Here is a 24,225-nt window from a genome sequence, read left to right as displayed (position 1 = left end):
TAATGCTCCTTTAATTGTTTTTGAAATTCTGTTGCTTTGCTCAGCCTCTACCCCTCAGTTTGGGGGCAAACATCATACCCCAGGTCAAAAGTGTGCTCCTCATGCACAAAAAACCCAACATTTTTTAAAAAGTCTGCAAGATTTTATTGATATTATTTAAACAACATCTGAGGTCATGCACAGACATACTGGATCCCAGTCCTTCTTATATATTATCTGATGCATGTTTATCTTAAACTAAATGCAGGTACTTTTAAATCCAACTGCACCACCGTTAACCACTAACCCAGATTAAAGCAAGGACTATATTTTAATCATGTTGCACAAAACTTTAAACTGGTTGTATATTTAATCCCTGTTTAAAATTAATCCAAGGTTAAAAAAAAATATTAATCCAAGATTAAAACATAATCACAGATTAACTACTTTTTTTTTTATTCAGATTGGGGCAATCAACCCTACATGACTTTTAATACTGACTGTTACATATAGGGGAAAAAAAAAGAATCAACATTTCCAAAAATGTATAATACATACAATGCAGCATTATATCCCCCCCCTCCTCCTCCTCTCATATTGCCTTCTTCAGATCCTCGGGTAGCACCCGGCCCTTTTTGCGCGCCTTGTCCTTGCGCTTCTCGCTCTTGCTGTGCTTCTGTTTCTGGATGTTCCGGCGCCTCTTGTCCTGCCTGTGCTGCATCTTCTCCAGCACGTGCTCGCTGCGCTCCCCCCAGCGCTTCTTCTTTGCCGCCTGGCTCTTCTCCTTCCTCTTCAGGGAGGCCCGCAGCAGCTCCTCGTTGTCTTTGATCTTCAGCCCCTCTGCTTTGTACAGCACGTTGGTCCACTTGATCTTCTCCTCCATCTCCTTGGCTTTGCCCTCGTCTTTGCCCCTAAGCTCCTCCAGCTTGGCCTTCCTGGCCTCCACGCGGCTCAGCAGCTGCTTGTAATTCTTACCGATGAGCGGCGTTAGGTTGCCCTTGACGCTCTTCTTCTTCTGCTTCTTCTGCAGAGTCTTGCTGGCGATTTCATCCCCCACGTCCACCTTGTTGAAAACCAATGTGCTTTCCGGCTTGGCCGTTCCTACTGTATTCTGGGGGTCTTTCTCCTCTTTTTCTTCTGCTTTTATTTCTCCAGCCTCTTTTTCAGCAAGTTGCTTCCTCCGTATCTCCTTTCTCTTCCGCTTCTTGCGGTCTCTTTCCTGCTTCCTCCTTGAGCGTTTCCTCTCCAGTTCTTCAGCTGACAGCCCCTTAGCATTGCCCTACAGAGGAGAAAAAGGATTTTGAGAGTCCGACACACATGTGCAGGGGTTATCAATCAATTCAGCATCACATGTAGTTTACTGCACTGTATCCGGAAGCAGGGTTGGGGTCAGTTCCTTCAAAGTCTACTGTACTTATTATTTGCTCTCTTCTGAAACACCCAGTTACTCTCCAGGTCCCAAAGCACCATCTGTACACAAACTACTCACATGGCCACGAGTCTCCTCAATTTTCTCATGCAGTCTCTGGCGTAAAATATCTACAGTGAAGAAGGAACTGTGGGCCGCCTTTACACCTGTAAAGAAATCACTGTCAGTACCAAATTAAACAACAAAAAACACAGCTTCAATAAAAAGCAATCTGGCAGTTGGCGGACACTAATTCATTTGAAAACAATGTATTTACTGAACAAGCAAACGTGTGTGCCACTGGTAGAAAGGATGGCAGCACACAGAACTGGAAGATATAAGCTGGTAGTGTGCAGCAGTTTGATTAATTAAGCTCACAGTAAACCCTTGCATGGCTCAAAATACTGTGCAAAATGAGTCTTACTTCCCTTAAATAACGTCTCATTACAAATTCCAATGGGTCTTTTAGTCAAAACCAGACACGTAGTTCCCAAGATGTAGCCTTGTGTCACTAAAGGAATAAATTAAAGGGATGATTCAGTCGGCGAGTCTCTCACCTTTTACTGGCGTCCCATTCTCAAGTGGCTTAGCGTCTCCACTTTGCACTGGTTTGGGATCTCCATTCTGTGCAGCCTTGACTGGCACTTTCTCCCCTGTCTTCAGTGCAGTTGCATCAGCAGCAGCAGCAGGAGGCAGCTTCCCTTGTCTGTCATACTTCTTCCCTCCCGGAGGTTTCTGTCTGCTCTTCTTTTTAGTCTTGGGCTGGCCTGCCTCCCCACCCCTGTATGGAACTACAGTAGATAAATATAGAAACCACAACTGGGCTCAATTATAATATAATCCAGTTAGAAGTCCTCTCAAAACACTTCCTTTCATCTTCTCAGTTACATAAAGCATTAAGGGGCCTGAACCCCAGCTGATAAAGGAAAAAGGGTTATCTCCAGTGTTGTACATTTGGAGCGGTTTCATGCGACAGCTTAAGAACATAAGAAAGTTTACAAACGAGAGGAGGCCATTCAGCCCATCTTGCTCGTTTGGTTGTTAGTTGTTGCTTAATGAAGCGCCACTCAATTTCACTGTACATGCCCTCGCCAGACCACCACATTTATATACTGTATGTACTGTAGTTCAGAGTGTGGCTGAAGAGAATGTGATTAATGGTTTTCTTATAATATATAAAAATAAATAAATAAAAAGTTACCAAATGGCCTTTTGCGTAGTTGTAGTTTCTGTGCGGCACACACTTTGCTACCTAGTTTTTGTAGGTACGCATCTTTAGCGGCAAGGCTGGTCATTTCATATAAAGTAGCGATGCCTAAAACAAAACAAAGAGGGGAAAAAACACATTACAGTATCGTGTGCTGACTAACTTGCATGTACAAAACATAACAAAGCGAACCAATTATCACTTAAATACATTTATAAAGTAATATCGTAAAAACGCTATCGTATATTGCCCCAACTTTTCTGTGTAAACACGTTATCATTTTAGATTGACACGTTCCCCATCTATATACCACGCATTCTTTTATTTGCCCGAAAATGTTACTAACATTTTAGTATCGACATTTAAACGTGTTTAGATATGCAGGCGGCTAAATCTAAATCGTTATGAAAACTGGCATGGTGTACCGGGTACCTGCGTTACATACAACAGCTGCGTCGCCCATAGCTGACTGTACACAGCCAGTAACCACATTTCTCTTAACTGTATGCTCATGTAGTTACTGTAAATTAATTAACACGGTAATCTGAACTGAACAGTAAAATATATGTAGTTTCTGAATGACAGTTTATAATACGGCCACACGTGCAAGACTCGGTTCAAAACAAGCTAAAGTGTTTGGCACTCGTTCAGATGTTTCATTTGTACAATTTCAACACCAGACAAAAACATTTAAAATAATAAGCCTGAGTCGTCACTCGGTTAAGGTTTAAAATGCATTACATCCACTACTGAAAATCAACAATCATGTTTCCACCGACCTGTTTGCAAACTCCCCTTAAAGGATCCACATGGCGAGGCAAAAGCAATAGAGTGATGTCGTCATCGAGCAGACTTTACTTTAAAGACACAGGACCCCTTTTGATAAAAAAAAAGTCTAACAATCTATATAAACTAAATCACCGAATATAATATGCTAACAAAAATATAAACATCATCATCGTCTATTTTAATAAGGTTGACTTTCACGACATGTTATGTGTGTCAGGCTTTTAAACACTGTTTAAAAAATAATAATAATAATAATCGATTAGTTTAGTTTGGATTTCATTCCTGACGGAAGCGGATATTGAAGCAATCCTCGCTATCGTATTATCGGAAGGGGTTACACTTTTACCACTCCCCATTCCATCCTCTATTACAGCCGGGTACTGATAAAGTTCATTAATGTTACCTGTATTAATATTTTACATGTAATTCGAGTTTCTTTCTGATTTAGTCATAACATGTCCAGTCTAAAATGTGTCCTTGTTTCCTCTATCAAGACTCTGAAGACGTTAAGACATAATGTAAGTAAAGTGTGTTACAAAATTGCGTTAGACAGAGTCATGTCATTGTATGTGACTGGCTGTATCCTCTTGTGCTTTACAAAATGTGCACTTATCACTCGGAAGAGTCTGCTAGTGAGACTGCGGAACATTTTTAAGTGCACATTGTTTCGGAAAATGTTACACAAAACTTCACAAATAAAACCTTGTCCAGCCAAGCATATCGTATAGTAGCTGTTTCAGCCGCATTATTGAGTTCTATCATTAACCGTGCGGTTATTTATTTATTTATTTGTTTTGCACAATGCTGGTCAATGATGGAAATAAGACTCCCACTGCAGAGCGGTTTGACCCATTCCTGGTTTTACTGTGAGTTAAGCTTGCTATCTATACACTGTGGCTAATTTAGCTCGTAGTAAAACCTGGAATGGGTGAAAATCATATGCAATATTTTTTCCACCCCTGCTGGCATACACTACTGCCTCGATTGTCATCGCCCATTAAAGCAGTTCAAAATGAATGCATTGAGATGAGTGTTGCGTTGACTGGGCTACACGTTATGTTCAGCACAAGCACTTGCAATGCCCTATTGCTCAAACCAGGTCTATTTCAGGCCCAGAACATTTATCCAAGAAAAGCTGTATCAGGATACCAGTTCGGTTTGGCAGCTTTCCTGTCAAGACGCTGCGAAGGTGAGCTAAATATAAGTTAACACTAATAAGTGTTAACTTATATTTTTTAAAAATCTGCATAGAGTATCTGCATGACAATTGAAAGAGCCCAGAGTAATTAAGCACAAGAAAACAGAGGCCTGTAGAAATGTTGCTAGTGCTATTAGAAAGTAATACAAATAGATTGTTTTTAAAGCCTTTTTGAACAAAGACATCCGTTTGAACCAGATCCCTGTAGATCCTAAAAAGTTGTAACCTTTAAATTAAAAGCACTGATGGATTTGTTCCATATTGCCCCTACAGTAGTTCATCTGGGCAGGTCAGGTGCATTCGGGAGGGTACCTGTAGGTAAAAAGCACCTAAATGTATTGGGATGTGAGTTTAAATCTGTCCTGAAGGACCTGGTCACCCTATTGAATTATGAGCTGTTCAATACATAAGAAGCAGTTTACTGTAGCGCCAGGCCTGTGAATAGTGTATGTTTGTATCCACAGGAGTCTGTGTAAGATCATCCAGACAGTCCAGCTCCTCAGCAGCACTCAATGAGAAAGGGGAGGACTCCATACTGAAATGGCTCCTGTTGCTGATTCCAGCTACTACATTTGGCCTGGGGACATGGCAGGTACAGTCTATAGTCCACAGGTGCTGGATGGCTGAATTCAAGCAGTTCTTTTTTTTAAAGAACTGGTTTGCTATATCTATGTAGTTAAAGGATAAGGCTGGTCCCCAGCATCACATAAGACCTTGACTGGAGATGTGCAGTGAGTTCTGGCAAGCCCAAGACTTGTTTAAGATCAAACTTGTATAACAGGACAGACCCGCCCTCCCCATAGAATTCTTAGGTTTAAATCATTTGACAAGTTTCTTGTTAGTAGTTAGTAACTTGTTTTAAAACATCTAGAGTCTGATTTTGAACTTTCATAGTCTATTGAAAGGCAGGTTTTTATACATTAGACACAGAGGCATAAATGTGGGTTGCTCTACCCAGCTGTTAGAAATCCTTTACCTCCCTTCCTCTCTATGTGCAGGTTAAGCGCCGGCAATGGAAACTGCAGCTAATCCAGGAGCTGCAGAGTCTGACTACTGCAGAGCCCATAGACCTCCCTATAGAGTAAGTGACAGTTATTGGCCATTACAGGAGTGACTACAGGAAGAATTAAGCTGAGCAATTAGTTCTGCGAAATATAGAACCCGATTACGTGTGGTGGACAGCATACAACCTGCAAAACTGCGTTCAATTTAAACAAAACCTTGTAATATCTCTACAAGAAAGTAAATCATGTAAAAAAAAAGATTTGGCTGCTGACGACAGCTGTGAATGTTTGTCTTCGGGATTTTAGTTTCTGTTAAGTTCTAACGTCTGTTTCCCTGCCTCTAGGCCCATGGAGCTGAACTCTCTGGAGTACAGGAGAGTGAAGGTGCGCGGGCGATTCGATCACTCTAAGGAGCTGTACATCCTCCCTCGCTCGCAGGTGGACCCCGAGCGGGAGGCCAGGGAGGCTGGGAGAATCACCTCGAGTGGGGAGAGTGGGGCGAACGTCGTCACTCCCTTTCACTGCACTGACCGCGGGTACTGCAGGGACCAACAGCGGGGGTTCAGGGTTACTATACAATAAAAGGGAGGGTGTTGTTTCAATTAAAGAGAGCAGGAAGGAGTTGCCAATCCTGCCAGGTGGCCTTCAGGGGCACTGCATTGACCGTTGTGTCATGGTGTGTTTGGGAGGAAAAATCATCTGGGGATAGTTCTCCTCATTGCATTTCAGCGACCGCTACAGCAGTATTTGTGTCTAAAAAGACGTAAAAAGAGGTGACAGTGGGAACTGTGTATGTAATATGATAAACATCCGTCCTGGCACAAAGAGACAAGAGCTGTTTTAACAACGCTGTTGTTATTGTTTCTAGGGTAACAATCCTTGTAAACCGAGGCTTTGTTCCAAGAAAGAAGATCAATCCAGAAACAAGAATGAAAGGACAGGTATGGTTGTCATTTCATTGAATTTATGTCAACGTCCTGTGATTCTGCTGTGACCAGTGCTGTCTTTACTTATTTATTAAATACAGCACAATAGATTAAAAAGTTGCTGTTGCCTCCTGGTATCTTATCACTTCCTGCGTTGCAGGTCAAATTGATCTAGTGGTCTAACTGCAATCGGAAGATGTGTCCTACAGAACAGGAAATGATCAGGTACCAGCAATCTGTAGCGTTGTATTTGAAAAATACAGTTACAGCTGTCATTATGATCCTACAGGTCCAAGAGGAGGTGGATCTGGTGGGTGTCATCAGGCTGACAGAGGTACGGAAGCCCTTTGTCCCTCAGAACGACACTGAGAGGAACCGCTGGCATTTCCGTGACCTGGAGGCCATGGCAAAGGTCGCCGGCACAGAGCCCATTTTCATTGATGCCGACTTCAGTAAGTGTGCATTTCCGTGAGCAGTGCTGGAAGGGGAACACTGACACAAATACAATACAGACTGTATTTTCTGTTTGCACAGGCATGCTGTTAATGTCACGGCAAAACTCAACGCTTGCTGTAATTACACAGGTTCCAGACATTTAGTGCCAGTACACAATGTGTACTCCAGGCTGTATTTCCCTTCCCTTTGAAGACAAAGAAGTGAATAATTCCAAGTTCTGAAAGCAGCCTTGTGGAAATACAGAATCTGTGCTTCATACTGTACTAGAGTACTCCTCTATGCATATAGCATGTCTAAGCTTAAACCTATACACTTATCTTTAAAGTTCACTGCAAGATTTAGAAGAGATTGTCAGATTTTAACTGTGGTTGTGTATAAAATCTAATGAAAGGTCTGTCCCATAATCATTCTCAAGGCAGCACAATTCCAGGAGGGCCCATTGGAGGACAGACTCGAGTGACTTTGAGAAATGAGCATATGCAGTACATCATTACATGGTAAGATGCTGTCATTACCACCCTTTCCAACTGTACTCAGTTTTGTAGTATTTATGGTTAATATTTCATATTTGCCTTATCTATCTCTTTTGAAACATCCATCTTACCATTTTCTCAGTATAGTCAAATAAAAAGCTGTGCAACTAAAGATGTTTTGCCAACTTTTTTAAACCATGAATCCCTGGAAAAATGGGATATGAACCAATTACAACTGTTCTCTTAAGCTGCTTCTTGCACCAATTCTGTGCAGTAGGAAGCTGTTTGGAAAGACAAGTTTGTCCACCACCTGTGACTAAGTCAAGTTGCTCATGGGGTAAAATAATTAAAATCAGGTATTTGAACAAAGCGCTTATGAAGTATAAGATGTACTATGTGTCCATGAATTAACAAATCTAGTTTAAAAATTAAACTTTTTGTTTTTCTTTAGGTATGGCCTCTGTGCAGCTACCACCTATATGTGGTACTGGAAGTTCATCAGAAGAATACCCTTGTAGAATTCAGAGACAAAAACCCACATGCAGGTTGGCTGTGCTGTCCCAATACTTTTGATAAAGCAGATTAATGAAGTTGCAGTAGTTTGGATTATACTGTAAATATTGATAAAGAATTATAGTAGTGTTGACATCTTTAAAGTGTCCCTCTGAAAATAAAGTGCAACTAAAACAGTATGTATTGCAAGAGGTCTACTTGTAGCTTTAAAAACTGGTGGCTGGTTTCCAAACCCTGATCAACAGTAATCTTGGGCTACCTAATGTTACTTTAGGTAAGGTAGTTGAAGCCTAGCTCTACCAGGATCTGATAAATCTGAGATGGGAGGAACAAGTAATTAATTTCATTTAAACTGCAAACACCTCATCCCTTGGATGACGTATCAGCATAACAGTTCTAAAAAGCTGGGCTGGATGCAAGCAAAGTGAATGTCCAGAACATTTTGCATCACCCTATAGAATGAACTCATTTTGCTTCATAAGTCAAAAGTTACATTAACATACTGAATAACTTACTGCTTCAGTTTTCCCATATACTTGACAAATGAGAAATAGAAAAATGTGATGTTTCAAAATCTAACATTAAATATTGTACTACTATTATGGCTTCCGGTATACTTTTGCAACATTTTTATATAGTTTATTTGATTACATGATAAATATATCTAAACTTATTTACTTTAAAACATCTCAATCCTAAAATTCTAGGCCATGCATAACTTTTGGCCATAGCTGTACATGGCCAATTGACTTAATCACCCACTACTGGAAAGGCACCCATTTTCATCTTGTGCAAGGAATTGGTTTCATCTATTACCAAACATGTTCCACATGGTTAAAATTGTTAATTACAGAAATAGCCTTTACTGTGGCTGTTCACAAGCACGTCGTATTTTCTTATCCAATTAGCCCTGTGTTCGGTAAACCCTGCATTTACAACCAAACTAGGCCACCACTTCACCAGCCAGCCAGCAAGCCCAGAATACCTTTCTCCAATACAAATGACAGGAAGAGGGACCAAATCAGCAGCCAAAAATGTATTTGGTGTTTAATTTAAAAGTTTCACTAGAAACGGTCAACAGTACCAAATGCAGTATACCAGTCAAGACCCACCCCCCCCCCCCCAAAAAAAACAACAAATCAGAATCACTGAAATTACAAGACTGCTTTTTTTCCTGGGATTTTTATTTATGTACAGAACAGGTATACACAAGCTTGGAAGATTTAACCCAGCTTGGTCGCCAGTTCCTTGGCCTTTGCTTTTTCCAGCTTGGCGACACGGGCTGTGGATTTCGGACCCATGACGTTTCCTCCCCAGTGACGGCGAATCTGTGAGGGGAAAATAATTGAAAAAAGTTACATGCATTTAAAAAACTAAAATCAGAACTATATCTTACCACCTCATAACATGCAACTATTAAATTGAGGTAATAAACACTGAATCTAAAAAGTTAGGAAGGGGTGCATCAGAGATCTTGGTGGATATGTCTCAGCACTGATGCTCAGATAGCAAATATTCAGTCACATCATCTGCACAACCTTTATACAGTTACTTTGATTACCAAGTCTGTATTTAAATACGGTGTAGTCAAATCCCTGGCAACAATGTAATTCGTTACCAATTAAAAGCACAAGAATTTGTATAATCAAGCAGACAAGATGCAACAAGACTCAGTGATAAACCTCCCATGTTATGTAAAACACAGTATCCAGAAGCTCACCTCATCATATCTGTCATTGTAGTTGGTCTTGACAGCTTCCACCAGCTTAGCCAGAGCTCCCTTATCCTCACTATGAAGAAAAGAGAACCAATATTAAAAAAGAATGCCAACTAAAATCACACCAAATTGGTTATCTGTGGACAAACCTTCTGCTCAGGGTTAAAAAGCTCATATAGCCACATAGAGATTCAGTTGAAGAAATTCAAACATCATTGCCAGGTCTGTTTCGTTGTACACTGGTAAAGTGCAAATTACTGGAAAGCTGTATTTGATATGAACACTCTCAAAGTGCGGAACCCTCCCCACCCTTGTCTGTCTGGAGATTTCACTTACGGGTTGATCTGTGTGAAGGCAAAGGAAGTGCAGGTCTTCCTGTGAAGCAGGCGGCCCAGCCTGGCCTTGCCCTTGACAATGCAGTATGGAACACCCATCTTACGGCACAGTGCAGGCAGGAACACAACCAGCTGAAAGCCAAGGGAGGGGGCTTTCAGAAATACCACTTCTCTTACAAATCGCACTTAACTTACCACTGCAAATTATTAAAGTCTCATGAAGCATTATGGTTCTCATGCCACACAACCCCCTTTACATTTCATCCTTTCAAAGCATATAGATACCAAGGTTTCTGATTTAGGAAACGATAAATAGAATCACTACAAAAGGCTTTTGGCTGCTACTCAGGGTTAAAAAGCTCGTGTTTTTATCTTCATTGAGATTCAGGTGAAGAAATTCAAAAAAATCATCATTGTAACAGCACTCTTTCTGTTCTAGGACCTAAACTGAAGTCGGTAGAATGTCACTAATTTAACAATAAAACACCACATGTGAAAATGCAGGTAGCCAATACACTATATCTAGGGTACAACACAACTCAATGGCAAACAGTACTTACCTCAATGGGATCCACGTCATGGGCAATGACAACCAGCTGAGCCTTCTTGCTCTCCACCAGAGTGGTGACAGTGTTCACACCTGGAAGCCATGATAGAAATGTCATCTCCCAGTCACACATGGATCTTATAATTCAGCATCTCAATGCTTAAGGCCTCTTTTGGTCTGGAAGTGGTGATCTCTTTAGCTACCTAAAGCATCTACTAAAAACTGAATTCAGAACACCCATATCCCCTGTATATTAACAACCAGGGAACAGAAAAATAAGACTGTAGGTAATACAACATTTGGTGCAAATATGGGTCTGTGAATCCGCTATGCTCAAATGCTACTTTCAATCTTACTGCAGGAATATTTTCAATTCAGTATTCTTTGAGATTATAGGTGGCGTCTTTCTAAAAGCCTACATTACCTTCCAACAGCTGAATTCTGAAAGGCTCTATAAATCTCAGTAGTAGTGGGTGATGCTCAGGGTTAAAAAGCTCAAGTTTGTTCAACATGGTTTTCAGGTGAAGAAATTCATTCATCATTGCATCAACCATAACACCTCCAGAACAACAGGTAGGGCCACAGCAAGAAAAAGACACACAATATGAAGCATGCATACCACCACCATTAAAATCCATTGACTGGCCCATTGCTCAGACTTTAATAGCCATGAACAGGAACATGGAGCTCACAAATCAGCATTCAGATCCTGAACCAAGTGTTTTACCTCCTCTGAGGACTGGGGGTCTCTTGGTTGGGGTATCTCCTTTGCCAGCAGCCTTCTGCTCAGCACGAGCCAGCAGCCTCTGCTTCTTCTCCTGCTTGGTCTCAGGCCTGTACTTGTGGGCCAGCTTTAAGAGCTGGGTTGCTGGACAGAGAGAGCAAAGAATGAGGCTAGCCATTCCTTTTAAAACCAGCAGCATTACACTTTTAGGCCAGCTGAAGAGGCATATTTGTATTCAGCTACCAACCCCCCCCACATAATTAAAAGGTTACAAGACAGGGTGCATCAGAGATCTTGGTGGGTATATCTCAGCACTGATGCTCAGATAGCAAATATTCATTCACATCATCTGCACAGCATGTAGATCTTAAAGTTCACATATCCGTTACCCCCCATGAGTTTACAGCTTTGCTAAATTAGAACTGCAAAGTCATCCAAACATTACCACTACATTGGGTCCATGCATGTTTCGGAGAATAAAGTCCATCTACCCTAGACAGCTAGGATGTTACCTCATACAGAAGTCTGTACCCCCAAAACCACACAAGAGCCCATTTACCGGTTTGGCGGTCCAGAGCCTGGGTGAACTGGTTGATTGAAGGGGGCACCTTCAGCCTTTTGTACAGGATGGCTTTCTGACGCTGCAGCCGGATGTAGCGAGGCCATTTCACAAAGCGTGTCAGATCACGCTTGGGCTGGATATCCTGACCTGCAGGTACAACACATGCATTAGATCAGAGAAACAAGCACCTTTTACATTTCCACAGGTTACATGAACTGGACTGGAAGCTAGTGCATCAGCGATCTTGGTGGGGTTGTCAGCATTGTTTATAAGATAGCAAATATTCTTTACATCATCTGCACAGGTTCCAGCACATGAATGGCGATGAGAGCAGGTTTAATGGCGCTAACTGGACATCAGGTCCACTGTGAGCAAGACCACACTTAAGACTGGATACAAGTCAACAACTTCACATCTTTAATAGATTGCAACTTTTGCATGAAATACTAAAGACAGAGTATTATAAAGCACTGATAGTTAACCAAATAAAAATAGTTACGAAACTTACCAGTTAAGAGTAATCACCGGGTTGTGAAACTCAAGTTGAACTGCTAATAAAGTGCAGAAGAGTGAAGATATAGGAACTCACCAATGCCATAGTTCTTGGGTCTCTTCTCAAACAGGGGGTTGACGACTTTCTTGGCGGCGTGCTTCTTCAAGACAGAAGGGGCAGGTGCCACCTTCTTACCTTTAGCCTTCTTCCCCTTCGGCTACAAGGGCAAAAAAAGTAGCACGGTTATTTCTCATTGGTATCAAACGGCAAAGTCAAATTCTAGTTTGGTTCTGTAAAACTATCAATAAATAAACGTCAACTATGCAAATTTGGCTGATGCTCAGGGTTAAAAAGCTCGTGTAGTTTGATCCACATAGAGATTCAGGTGAAGAAATTCAGACATCATTGCATCAAGCCATAATTCACCTAGCAGCATGTTGCACGTTTCAGGTCAGCATGAGAAAGGCATTGACAGCTAATTTATATAGTGCATATAAAATCACAGCCTGAAAATAATCTATGAAGGCATACAAACACGCAACACCATGAAAATACGCAGTGTAACTCACGTGTGCTACTGTATTTCGTATTAACTCACAACTAAAGCAATGAACGTCAACAGCTTTTCGGTGTGAGCCTATACCAAACATTTTATTTAAACCACCATTTGATTTACCACTTCCGAACAAAAGCCACCCGTATACACAGACATATGTTCATTGTAAAGACCCTACATGGACACATTAATAATGTTCAATGGCTTAATCACTTGGTCATAGACACGAGATCACATTAATAAATACACTTTTACAAGCCAACTCAATGTCTTGGGTTTTATGAAGACATAATGGACGTTATTTATCATCAAAAAGCCCATCCTTAAACTCCACATGGCAACACACAAACTCAGGGTACGTTGCATTGGGTTACCGGGGCCTACCCGATTTGGACAAGCAAAATTAGGTTGTTTTAAGCCACCGTAAAAAAAACAAACCGTTGCGTTAAGTTCTGAAAGACTTAAATACCAAATGATTGCATTTATGAATGTTAACAGTTGCTGGTATAACAAAAGTCCATCCGGAAAAAAACCCACAACGGGGCTGATGTTAGTTTGGCAGAGATGAACACATCGGTTTATCTCACTTTTTAATATAAATAATCAAACTTATTTTTTTAAATAACCGCCGGGATATCAAAATACGTTTGTATAGAGTATGCTAGGTTGTGTTTATCAGGGTGTTGTGCCTTTTCCGCGTAGATGTTTCAGGATATAAAAAGTACAAACTCTCCCCAGTTAAATACAACTCACTCACCATCTTGGTTCAGAGAGAAAGGAAGAATGAAGCATTGTGGGAATTATAAGTATCGAGCGGGAAACACCGCGAGAACTCCTGACCCCGGCGTGTTGTCGTCACAGGTCTTTTTCTTTCGCGATGATGTCAGACACTTGTCAACAATAATACGTCACACCAATTAATTATGATTTTAATAACGACTGTGTTTTCACAACATTTTTCAACCATACGGAAGCAGCAGTATAATTTAAAAACAAAAAAAGATTTTGAAACGTTTCATTATGAAAATAACACAACTTTGGAAAAAAAAATGCAATTATACATACACTGTATTTCAGTTTAACTTGCATATTTAGCAATACAATTATGATCGTATATTCAAGGAATATTTTGCTTGCTATTTGGAATCAGTAATCTGGGTATATGTATTTTTTTTTTTTAAATAGGAATAACATAATAATACATTCGGTTTTTTAACCTGACCTGCTATTCAGTCAACTAAACTTGGTAAACCAGGCGTGGTTATAATTCAGACGACCAATCAATGTTATGCTGTTTTAGCGGCTTTGTCATTTTCCCGCCAATTAGAGTGAGAGGCGGGTGCCTTTTTGATTTGAAACACCAATGATTAAAAGAGGTGGGTGGGACTTGTAGGTAGGTATAGGTTGTGTTGAACACAGCGAAAGTAACGAAGTAGTAATATGTTTTTATCTCATGGTTTTTTTGTGATGAGATGAAGTTTTTTTTATTGCGGGTATGTTGTGTTTTTGTTTATTTTTTAATATTCAGTTAATTAACCAACGTAATAATGATTATATATTTATAAATACAATGGAACTTTGTTGTTGACTCCGCACAATTCTGACCTTTTCTTTTCTCTCGTCACACAGCTGCAGTTTTGCTAAAGACAAGTGCTTAGCAAAATGTCATCACAAAGAGTTTTACCTCAGAGCAAAGAAACGCTGCTTCAGTCTTACAACAAGAGACTCAAGGATGATATCCGATCTATTCTCGATAATTTTACAGAGATCATAAAAACTGCAAAGGTGGGTAAAAGTTAGAGTTTCCCATTCCGTTTAATGTAACTTCAGCTTAAGTTAGTATTAATGAACAAATTGAAATCAAACGTGAAATTAACTTAAGGACTTGAAGGTATGACACTTCAGATTCTTCCCCTTATGTTTAATATCTTTAAAAAATATATATTACGCTATATAATAAAAACAACTTGTTAAACCAAACTGGATCCCAAAGATCTGGGAGCCTGGTTATCTTTGTGTAAAATGTTCTTGTAAAAACATTACACGCCATTTGTCTTGCTTGCACTTTCCCCTTTCCCCGTAAACACACCCCAAGTTCAGGTGTATTGCTCCCCCTTAACAGTCTATATTCATTCATACATTCACGTGTTTGTTTATTTATTACCAACCTCAGTGTTTTGCAGCCATGGGCACTCCCACTTAACCACACACTTTGCAATGAGGGTTTAAATTAAGTGAATGTTTACATTTGCAGGTTGAAGATGAAACCCAGGTTTCACGAGCCACCCAAGCAGAACAAGAACACTATGAAATGCATGTGAGAGCAGCAAATATTGTGAGTAGGTCTTTTTTGTTGGTGGTGGTGGGAGCCCCACTTTGCATTATTGCCTCGTATCAACTTCTGGTCTTCAATTTACAACCAACTTTCTGAAATTGCAAATGCCCTTCGAAGTAAAATTTCTAACTATATTGAAGTGTTGTGCGTCCCTTTTGAAAATGCTGAATTCCCCTTGCTTTTGTTAACGTTAGCTCGAAGATTGAAGTTTTTACAAGACACATAATGGTCATACGAAGCAGTCCATATCCGTTATCTTTATGAGCATAGGCTAGCACACTCCCAATGGCCCACGGTGGTAGCCCTTGTAGATTGTGGCCCATTGTAGACGCCTATTTTAATTGCTTTGCTGTGAACTGTTGTTCCTTTAGACGCAGCGCTGAGTGACATGTCTGTCTGTGTGTGTGTGTGTAGGTGCGAGCCGGGGAATCCCTGATGAAGCTGGTGTCGGATCTGAAGCAGTTTCTGATCCTGAACGACTTCCCGTCTGTGAACGAGGCCATAAACCATCGGAATCAGCAGCTGCACGCCCTGCAGGAAGAGTGTGATAAGAAACTCACTAACCTGCGGGATGAGATCGCAATCGACCTGTACGAGCTAGAGGAAGAATATTACTCCTCAAGGTACAAATAGGCTCCTACATACAGTACATCCCCTTCCCCTATAACCTCGCTAGTGCCTTTATATATGTCAGTTAAAGTGTATACATATGTGTGTGTGTGTGTGGTCAGTCACTCCCCTGTTTATTTCATCTCCCCCATCCACATCTAACAGCAGCTGTTGCTGAGAGACTAGTGGCCAACTGTGAGTGACCTTATAGTCACTGCCTGCCCAGAAGCCTGCTCTTCTGGCAGTAGTTTGCACTGCCTAAACTAGCATCCAGTTCTGGGCTTGGCTGCTTTAAGTAATGCAAAAAAAGGTAATTGCATTGAATAGTTGATCTTCAGAACAGGTGACCAGTTTCAATTGTGTTGCCTAGTTGCTTTGAAGAACGTTTCCTGAGACCCTCCCAGAACTCTCCCTGCGATGACAATATTGTAAAAAGTTTTTAAAGTGCCTTGTCAGACAATCCTTAAAGCCTACTGAGTTTTTTTTTTAATTACTACAGAATAATGCTTGATTTCTAATAGTTTATATTAAAATAATATATATTTAACTAATATAACTTGAGATATTCATAGAAACCTTTTAAAGAAACGCTTTCTTGCTCAGAAAAAAAGGCCAATGAAATATACTTTGCAAACAAAGTAACATGTAATCCAGCAGGAAATAATTTCTGTTTGAGATCCCCCAGCGCTGAGCACCAGGTGAATTAATTTCCCCAATGAAAATTCAAAATGCATCCTGCAATGAAATGTATAATTTGCACAAGCTGTCTAATTTTTTTCAGAAATTATGTATTATGAAATTGTGGGGCATTAAAAAAGGCATTATATTAATATTGCCAAATAAGACACAATTATTATAGGTTAGTAGATTTACACTTATATTTACATTAGTAACCAATTGAGTTGTTTTAATGAAAATTTGTACAGTACAGATTTCTGAAGTTATTACAAATACATTAATTTGTAAAGCCGAGTTTTATCTTTCAATACAATAATTACATTAAGTTCAAAATGTACAGTATGCATTTTAAACATTAGTAATACTGCATACTATTCTGTTAAATGTTTGGCGACTGAAATACACCTTTTTAAAGTAAATCTTGTATTTATACAATAATATACTGTTGCATATCCCATGTTTTTGTGCTTTTTAATGGTGAAATATTACAGGGCAAAAACTTTTACTATGCTTGTGACAAGAAACACGTCGTAATTAGCTTTCACATTACATAGCAGCATCTACGCCAGCATGCTGTGGATTTAGTTCTCGTTTACAAATTGGATTTTGTCATCCTTTTATTGATTGTTCTGGATATTCCTCTTTTAGATAAAGTCTTTTCTAACTAGTTACATCTAATTTACTGGCAAGTAGTACTTTAACTTATCATTAAAGTTTATGCCCTGTATTAAGGAGAATATCTTTGTCACACTACAAATTTAGTTGGCTACAACAGTACCTGTTATTAAGCAAATGCAAAGTGTATTTAAATTTCTTAATATGCAGTATTTGTTAATAATTATACGATGTTGCTACAGATAAGAGCATCTAAGAGTCATGACTTCCATGTAAATGTTTCTGTAGTGTCGGGGTTTTAATTTTTTACACTCTAGTATATATCCATTGCATTTAATTTAAAATAAAATAGTGCAAATAAATTTATCCTTTTTTTATAGTTTTTGTATTTTATTTCTGCCCATAGTAAATATTCCTAACCATCCCGTTGTGTACAATTCTTCCTTTACCTTTTCTTTGATTCATCCTCTCTTACTTTTCAGTACGGTTTAAGGCTTGTCTGAAAGGAATTACTAGAGCCACTGATATATTACCTCAGTTATTCCCTAAAATGCTAACGGTAGATTAAATCTGTTGGAGACAATCATGAAATAGTTTGGCAGCATCTGTTTCGTTTTGTATACACTACCCTCCCGCAAGTACTGGGACACCACACAAATATATATATGTATTTAAGCCTTAAATTAATAAAGCCACATGCTAGGCCCCTCGTAGTTTTTTTGTCATGAACAACAGGTTTCTGTAATTGAGTTGCCTGGTCCAGTACCTTGTTGCAAACAGGTCCACAATTTAGAGTGCCCCCCTCTCCCTCTCTCCCACAACACTAGTGGGTATCTATTACACTTCATCCACATGGCTTTCTCAATGTCTCTGGAGCAGTTGGGACGTATTCTATTGCTTGGTTCAATTTATTAATTCATGACCTAGTTTGGAATGAACAGGAAGACACAAGCTGACCTAAAGCTTTGATGTTTCAGCATTGGTTTCCAAAGTAGTAAATGAAAAGATGATGGCCCACTCCCCTTCCTAATTCTGGTGAATGCTTTTCTTCCTCCTGTGCTCTTTTTCACCCCCTTGTTCGTCTGTGCGTCTGTGACCCTATGTGCTGATTCTGTTCCTGGGTTTTTGTTCCGGAAAGCACCAGTCTGTGGGACAGCAGTGACGTGCCCTTGTGCGAGGCATTCCAACGGCAGGACAGCCTGGTCTCTCCAGAAGGGATTTCTGGATCCATGGGCACAGCGAGAGTCGGGGACAGCAGCGGAGTAGGGTCCCAGGGTTCCACACCAGAGCGCTTGAACGGACATGGAGCAGGCACTTCAGAGCACGCATGAACAGTCAGCGCGGCGAAATGTATACCAGGACTTCTTTTTTTATTTCTCTTCCAGCCTCTGGCTTTCTGGCAGGTTGGGAAGCTGTTGTTCTAACACATCTAGGATCATTTGAAGTTATTGGTTTAGTACTTCGTACTTCCCCATTCCCTGGTCTGACTGGATACTGCTTTTAAAGGTTTGATACCTTGACATATGAAAGTTCAGTTTTTTGCCTATCATTCGGCTACTTACTTCCAAGACTTTGACATGCCCGCATTAGGATTGCACTTGCATCTTAAACTGAACCTATCGAGTACTAATTACAAGTGTGAGGAACAGCAGTCTGAAACGTTTGTAAGTTTCCACAGGCTTTTCCAGATTTAACTGTGTCAAAAATTGCTGTCAGTGAGATAAGGAGCCAGGTTGACCATTTCAGGGTGATTGCATTAACTGACATCCATTATTTCAGAATGACTACTTTTCTAAACGTACATCATTTGTGTATTTGTCTGTATCATGCTTTTTACATTTAAGCTGAAGGTCTGGTACACACGCCTAGTAAGAATTCTAAGGGTATGTTTAAAATAATTATTCTTTCATTCTTCCAGTCAACAGCAGGACTCATGTAGTCCAGTTTGAGAGAGGAGACTAGCAGACTAATGTCTGATTTAACTGTTACTGTATACAAAATAACTATATCATTGCACTGGAAACATTGTGTCACCTCAGGAGACTGTTATAATGATGGGAGCAAGTGAATGGTGACTGAACAAATAGGGTAACAATAGCACACAAATGAAATTCAACAAAGGTCCTACTTCAGACGTATTTACAGGTATTTGGCGTGGACTGTTTTGTGGCTGTTGCCCACTATATTTAGTTTGGGCTTATGTACCATCCGCACGAAATTTACATTTAGCAGTCCCATGCTGTCTGTTTTCTGTACAGGTTGATCCTATAAGGTATAGATTCAGTTTGGTTCTGTAGGGAAAAAAGGGGTAAAACAATGCTAATGTAATATTGTTTAGTTCTTTGTCAAAAAGCACTGTAGTGTTATTTTTTTTTAACCATCCTGGTGTATTAAGTTATAAACTGAAAGTTATCTGTCAACATGCATTGTTTGTGATAGTAATTACATGGAATTAAAAGTTGTTTCTTTCTTTAAACCTATGTTTTCTTTAGAAATGTCAAGTTACTTTTGCACAGTTAGAGGGATTTTATTTTTGGTCTAACCTTAAAACTTAAGCAGGTTGTGATCATACTGTTACGTGCTTCAGATAAGGAAATACAAACTACATACAAAATAAGAATAACAATTTTATTTAAAAAAACGCCCTTGGAATGGTCATTGTTACTGTGTAACCTTGCCTTAATAGACATATCTGGTATGAAGCACATAAGGACATTTCATTAAGATATTGAAAACATCTTTGTGAATCAAGTTTGTATAAGAATGTAGTAATATTACAATACCAAGTCTTTCTCCCACAGATTTTGTTTTAATACATACTGAGTATCAACAACAAAAAATGTTATTGGTAATCTTCTTTATACTGTGTGTGTGAAGGGGGCTAAAAGAGTCACAAAACCAGACTTAGATATCCCGTAACTACTGATCTGTTGTAGGCATACTGGGACCAAAGCTTTACAAAATAAAAAGAAAGGTGCAGATTCCCAGGGAGTGTCCTCATCACTGCATTTCAGTATCTTCTGTTCATCTTTTTAAACTTCTCGTAATGGTAATCGTCAGTGGCCTTCTCGTTGGCTGGCCGCTTGCGGATTAGAGGAGATTCTGGTGAGAAACGAGAAGGGGTTCAGGTCAGAGCGATTGTGGTGGCAGGCTGTAATAACTTTACTCATGAATGGTCATTTCCTAAAAAGCAGTCCTGCTCCAAAGCCGTTTGGATGTATTGATCATAGTACACTGGATAAACGTTACTTACGTTCAGGTTCTGGTTTCTCAGTGTCTCCCACGCGCAGGGGCCGGGCTTTGGGTTCCTCTCTGTTCCTTTTCGCTGGTGCATTAACTTCTTCACGATAGACTAAAAAAAGATGCAAATAATTTAGGTTAAAATACAAATACGTTTGCCATTCTGGCTTTCGTACAATGCATTTATCTCCATATGAGACTAGTCAAAGCCTCACCTGTCAGCTTTTAGCAGCTTCAAAGGTAATCTTTCAAATCTTAGTGTAAATGTAGAGCTTTGCAATACATTGAATAAAAGACAATGCGAAATGCTTACAGCGGTTGTGTTGCACGTAGTTCACGGCGATGTTTGTGGGCACGAAGGAAGTGCCGTTGTCTTTTTTCTTATTCCTCTGCTCCGCCAGGAGTTTTGCCTTTGCCTCCTCTGTGGTGATTATATTCTTTATCTTTGCACTGAAACAGAACAAGGAAAACAGACTGCAAGTCCTTGGTAGGGCCAGTTCAGACCACAACTGGGTCTTGGTATTCCTCTTATTAACCCATTCCTCCTTCTAAGTCATCTCCCCGCTGACAATTGTTAAAACATTTGACAAATCTTAACAATATAATTCTGAAAGAAGAGAGTTGTTTGCTTTTTTGTTTAATAATACTAGAACATAGAATGCAAAGGCCATACCTGTACCTTTGCATACATAGTATAAATTGTTCATGGATGGACGTTAACACTTTTCTATAAAGGCTGCCATGAGAACTTGCTGTTTTGGGCTGCTTGCTTACTCAATTCCGAGGTCGACCTCCGGAATGCCACTCAGCATCTGATTGGACAGCATTTCCTCGGTCTTCTTGGCGGACGTGACTCTGATGTTCTCGGGAAGCTCGTAGAGAAGATCCTCTGCATTCTTCACCTTCACCTTCTGCTCCTCTGCCTCCACCTGCCCTTTCTTCTTCCTCAGCTCTGTCTCGATGTACTTCATCCTGCAGGGAATTTCATTTGGAGAGAAGGCGACTTTACAAAAAGGGCTTCTGCCACAGTGTGAAATCCTCAGATCAATACAGCTAAACCAGAAATAAATGTACTGTGCTGTCCCATCCCTGCAACTCTTAGTCCTTGTATATACAGCTTGCAACAAGAATCCTTCCTTCACTAATATTCTAGCTAGGCACAGTTCCAGAACATGGATTGGCTTTTTCTGTAATACCATTTTCTTAATGCTCAGGGTTAGTTGTGTATGAATGCTGTATGGCAATATAAACTGTATTCCGACTAGTAACAATGTAGTATTCCAAAGTATTTTCTGTGCCTATGTCTCATAAACTCTGTGGCCGCTCCCCTGAAACTGAAAAACGAGCGGCCAGTTACATTGCAAACTAAATGGTGGCATGCAGATGTGTTGTAGGCATCGACAGCTCATAAAACGTACATGTCAGCATCCTCATCACGACAATTTGTTTCTGCAGAGAATGAGGTCCCCAGGTTCAGGTCTGTCTCATCTTCAGTCCTGGGAAGAAGAATATATTTATATAATGTTTCCGACACGTGCAATACTCTAAATTCAAAATAGCACTTAAACACCTCACGTCACTATATCTGTAAAATGAAAGGTACAGCTAGCTTTTACAGTTTTGAGACAACTGCTCAGTAATAACATTTTATTTTTGGGGAGGTGGTCGTAAAGCTATTTTACATAAGACTTACATGTCTCTGTTCCTGTCTTTAACCTTCTTCATATCCACAACGCCTCCTGTCTTTAATTTAAAAGGGTCATGCTGTACAGGGAAAAAAATACATTTATTTGGAACCAAGTCCAAAACGTTTAGTAACAAATCATAAATCAATTATTATAATCTGCAATTGCTCAACTATTAATTCCAAATACAGTATTGTAATAACAGGTTCCAGTTAATATGGCACCACTACACACAACGTAGATATGGTATAATTCTCCAATCAGTTATTAGTAACCTTTTCAACATTCTGTATCACAGGCCAGTTCTATTGTGGTGTACTGTTTGACCTTCATTAGTAGCTTCTTGCATTCCTGCACAAAATGTTGGCCTGTGACTTGAATACCTTGCCAGCGCTTCATATGTCCATTTGGTAAACAGTCTTCTAGTTACAGAAGGACAACCTCTTTTTTCCTCTCTCAAAAGACAGACGCAGTTAAGTCCTGCTTGTACACACCTCAATCTCTGCTTCCAACGGCAGCTTCTCACCCACCAACAAGGCAGCCACACTGAGGAGAGAAGAAACTGTCACATGTCGTTTTATTTTATTGTATTTTTTAAACACTTCACATACACGGATTATCACTAATCTTAGACTACTTTACCTAAATCAACATCAGGTAAGTCCAAGAATAGTGTCAACTAGGGTCTCGGACAGCAGCCTTTACTGTCTCGTACTGCTCCTCCAAGTAAAATGATCATTCTTAATTCCAAGATCCCCTTTCTCCTATGGGACCTTACCATTACTCGGTAAGACGTAAATAACAAATATATTCTGGAACATTCTTGCAAGGGAGAAACGAGAAGACTGGGTCCTGTTCTGCCTTTGATAAAACATATTGTTTAACTGACAAGCAGACTCGTATTTTGTGGTTTTAAAAACACGTCTTCCCCTCTTACCTCACACCGTGTTGCCTTTTCCGGAGACTCTGCACTTCCTTCGCTTCATCCACTTTGGACCTGTGAACCGCAAAATTATTTTTGCATTAGCGGAGACGAGTCATAGGTAGCTGAAGAAAGTGTTACCTGGCAGGTTGTTAGTAACTATCTAAACAACACAAACCGTCTCGACACGTGAATGGGTCACTCCAATAATTAATGTACAACAAAATACTAAACGTGCTGTTAATTAAGCAGCCTACCTGATTTCGACAGTTATCTGATGACTGACACTTAATACCATCTGCCTCATGAAAGGATGTGCACTCTTTATTTATTGAAAGCGCAAACAACACGCACTGCCACTAAATATTATTACAAATAAGTTTACCGTACTACTTCTGTCGTCTGCTCATCTTCCTCGTCATCTGAATCCGCTCTCCTTCTTCTAAAATTTTTACCAGGAGGCATTATAATAGTATTTATGTTAAACAACCAAATTCAAAATATTTGTGTCTGTACACCGTTGCTTTGTTTTTCTCCAGAGTGGGACGTTTTGATGACGCAGAAAAGAGAACGTCCGGCGCTATTTTACGTCACTAAGCGTGTAAGCGCTCTGAAGTCGAGTAGAATTCAATTTGACCTCAGAAGGGCAGAAATATTTTATTTTACTTTGTATGTGCAGTCTGAACGGCGAGATATCTAAAACCGCTTCCCCTAGTCCACGAAATGTTGGGGTTATACGTGTGGCCACAGAAGAGTTTGCTTTTATATTATATAGATAAGTGGTAGAGAAGGGCCACATAAGGTAACCAAAATGAGGAAGCAATTTCCAGAAGGAATATGAATCACCAGGTCACTAAAGAGGTATCTACCGCAACAAACTCTTACCTGGTAAAATAAATACATGATAAAATATTAAAAAGAGCCTAATATACTTTCACGCAGTTTAAACAGTTTCATCATGCACCAGTTCACTCATTACAAATAAATAATGCATTTATAAATGCCATTGTGCTGTTTTAAGATTTCTCAGTATAACTGTATGAATGAGGCTATTTTATGTTAAAAAAAAAATGCTTGGTTCAAAAGCGAAGAGAAACAATAAATTTAAGTCACATTTGTTGTATAGATTACAGCAATTCTTTATAAACTCTTTATTTGATTGCTGTCTATAATCTTCAATGAAACTAATTGCACAGTAGGGGAGGGGCTGGGGTATCCCGATAACGTGTGTCTTCATTAATTATTATTTCTAAT

The 24,225-nt window shown here is 39.8% G+C and overlaps 6 protein-coding genes and 7 non-coding genes across 16 annotated transcripts in view; 3 read left to right on the top strand and 10 right to left on the bottom strand.

Moving 5' to 3' along the window:
- Window positions 1-120: 120 nt before the first annotated feature.
- LOC117964642 (surfeit locus protein 6 homolog) lies at window positions 121-3,642 on the bottom strand. Of its 2 annotated transcripts, none has more exons than XM_034908863.2 (5): window positions 3,374-3,642; window positions 2,589-2,702; window positions 1,945-2,178; window positions 1,469-1,554; window positions 121-1,258 (listed from the first exon to the last, which is right to left on the bottom strand). In XM_034908863.2, exons 2-5 carry the CDS (start codon window positions 2,680-2,682, stop codon window positions 572-574), a joined length of 1,101 nt encoding a protein of 366 aa, XP_034764754.2. In that variant the 5' UTR covers window positions 2,683-2,702; window positions 3,374-3,642; the 3' UTR covers window positions 121-571. The 2 variants fall into 2 exon arrangements, with proteins under 2 accessions (XP_034764754.2, XP_058842895.1); XM_058986912.1 differs by lacking the exon at window positions 3,374-3,642 and adding an exon at window positions 3,336-3,356.
- Window positions 3,643-3,712: 70 nt separating this feature from the next.
- On the top strand, window positions 3,713-8,552 carry LOC117422663 (surfeit locus protein 1-like). Its single transcript, XM_034037902.3, has 9 exons — window positions 3,713-3,901; window positions 4,494-4,572; window positions 5,046-5,173; window positions 5,580-5,662; window positions 5,930-6,121; window positions 6,454-6,526; window positions 6,801-6,963; window positions 7,383-7,464; window positions 7,892-8,552. The coding sequence occupies exons 1-9, from the start codon at window positions 3,839-3,841 to the stop codon at window positions 7,956-7,958; spliced, it is 930 nt and encodes a 309-aa protein (XP_033893793.3). The 5' UTR covers window positions 3,713-3,838; the 3' UTR covers window positions 7,959-8,552.
- Window positions 8,553-9,102: 550 nt separating this feature from the next.
- Window positions 9,103-13,043, bottom strand: LOC117964678 (large ribosomal subunit protein eL8). The gene is made up of 8 exons (XM_058987219.1): window positions 13,008-13,043; window positions 12,428-12,548; window positions 11,836-11,985; window positions 11,280-11,420; window positions 10,566-10,645; window positions 10,007-10,137; window positions 9,674-9,743; window positions 9,103-9,281 (listed from the first exon to the last, which is right to left on the bottom strand). Exons 1-8 carry the CDS (start codon window positions 13,041-13,043, stop codon window positions 9,177-9,179), a joined length of 834 nt encoding a protein of 277 aa, XP_058843202.1. The 3' UTR covers window positions 9,103-9,176.
- LOC117422733 (small nucleolar RNA SNORD24) lies at window positions 9,415-9,487 on the bottom strand. The gene has a single exon (XR_004547657.1). It is a non-coding gene; the product is annotated as a small nucleolar RNA SNORD24 (small nucleolar RNA).
- On the bottom strand, window positions 9,822-9,891 carry LOC117964730 (small nucleolar RNA SNORD36). The gene has a single exon (XR_004661181.2). It is a non-coding gene; the product is annotated as a small nucleolar RNA SNORD36 (small nucleolar RNA).
- Window positions 10,346-10,424, bottom strand: LOC117422729 (small nucleolar RNA SNORD36). Its single transcript, XR_004547653.1, has one exon. It is a non-coding gene; the product is annotated as a small nucleolar RNA SNORD36 (small nucleolar RNA).
- On the bottom strand, window positions 11,028-11,099 carry LOC117422728 (small nucleolar RNA SNORD36). Its single transcript, XR_004547652.1, has one exon. It is a non-coding gene; the product is annotated as a small nucleolar RNA SNORD36 (small nucleolar RNA).
- LOC117422732 (small nucleolar RNA SNORD24) lies at window positions 11,558-11,630 on the bottom strand. Its single transcript, XR_004547656.1, has one exon. It is a non-coding gene; the product is annotated as a small nucleolar RNA SNORD24 (small nucleolar RNA).
- Window positions 12,070-12,139, bottom strand: LOC117422731 (small nucleolar RNA SNORD24). Its single transcript, XR_004547655.1, has one exon. It is a non-coding gene; the product is annotated as a small nucleolar RNA SNORD24 (small nucleolar RNA).
- LOC117422727 (small nucleolar RNA SNORD36) lies at window positions 12,667-12,742 on the bottom strand. Its single transcript, XR_004547651.1, has one exon. It is a non-coding gene; the product is annotated as a small nucleolar RNA SNORD36 (small nucleolar RNA).
- Window positions 13,044-14,254: 1,211 nt separating the features above from the next.
- Window positions 14,255-20,047, top strand: LOC117962469 (mediator of RNA polymerase II transcription subunit 22). Of its 2 annotated transcripts, XM_034908894.2 has the most exons (5): window positions 14,256-14,380; window positions 14,517-14,672; window positions 15,142-15,222; window positions 15,637-15,845; window positions 18,263-20,047. In XM_034908894.2, exons 2-5 carry the CDS (start codon window positions 14,550-14,552, stop codon window positions 18,453-18,455), a joined length of 606 nt encoding a protein of 201 aa, XP_034764785.1. In that variant the 5' UTR covers window positions 14,256-14,380; window positions 14,517-14,549; the 3' UTR covers window positions 18,456-20,047. The 2 variants fall into 2 exon arrangements, with proteins under 2 accessions (XP_034764786.1, XP_034764785.1); XM_034908895.2 differs by lacking the exon at window positions 18,263-20,047 and having other exon boundaries at window positions 14,255-14,380; window positions 15,637-17,490.
- LOC117396992 (splicing factor C9orf78 homolog) lies at window positions 19,739-23,623 on the bottom strand. 2 transcript variants are annotated; one of them, XR_009307343.1, is made up of 10 exons: window positions 23,357-23,623; window positions 22,987-23,046; window positions 22,544-22,595; window positions 22,058-22,128; window positions 21,783-21,860; window positions 21,139-21,336; window positions 20,678-20,814; window positions 20,378-20,476; window positions 20,084-20,226; window positions 19,739-20,047 (listed from the first exon to the last, which is right to left on the bottom strand). XR_009307343.1 is itself a non-coding variant. In XM_033995473.3 (9 exons), the coding sequence occupies exons 1-9, from the start codon at window positions 23,434-23,436 to the stop codon at window positions 20,135-20,137; spliced, it is 867 nt and encodes a 288-aa protein (XP_033851364.1). In that variant the 5' UTR covers window positions 23,437-23,621; the 3' UTR covers window positions 19,739-20,134. The 2 variants fall into 2 exon arrangements, 1 of the variants encoding a protein (XP_033851364.1); XM_033995473.3 differs by having other exon boundaries at window positions 19,739-20,226; window positions 23,357-23,621.
- The window catches only part of LOC117421893 (ubiquitin carboxyl-terminal hydrolase 20-like), a 29,881-nt gene continuing 28,260 nt past the window's right edge, over window positions 22,605-24,225 (top strand). The window contains exon 1 of the mRNA XM_034036369.3: window positions 22,605-22,706. The gene's annotated coding sequence lies outside the window, so the exon portion shown is untranslated. The remainder of the gene's footprint in view (window positions 22,707-24,225) is intronic.

The sequence above is a fragment of the Acipenser ruthenus genome, chromosome 15, assembly GCF_902713425.1.
Source record: "Acipenser ruthenus chromosome 15, fAciRut3.2 maternal haplotype, whole genome shotgun sequence".
NCBI lineage: Eukaryota > Metazoa > Chordata > Actinopteri > Acipenseriformes > Acipenseridae > Acipenser > Acipenser ruthenus.
Note: the sequence above shows the minus strand (reverse complement) of the source record. Positions and strands in the feature narration are given on the sequence as shown.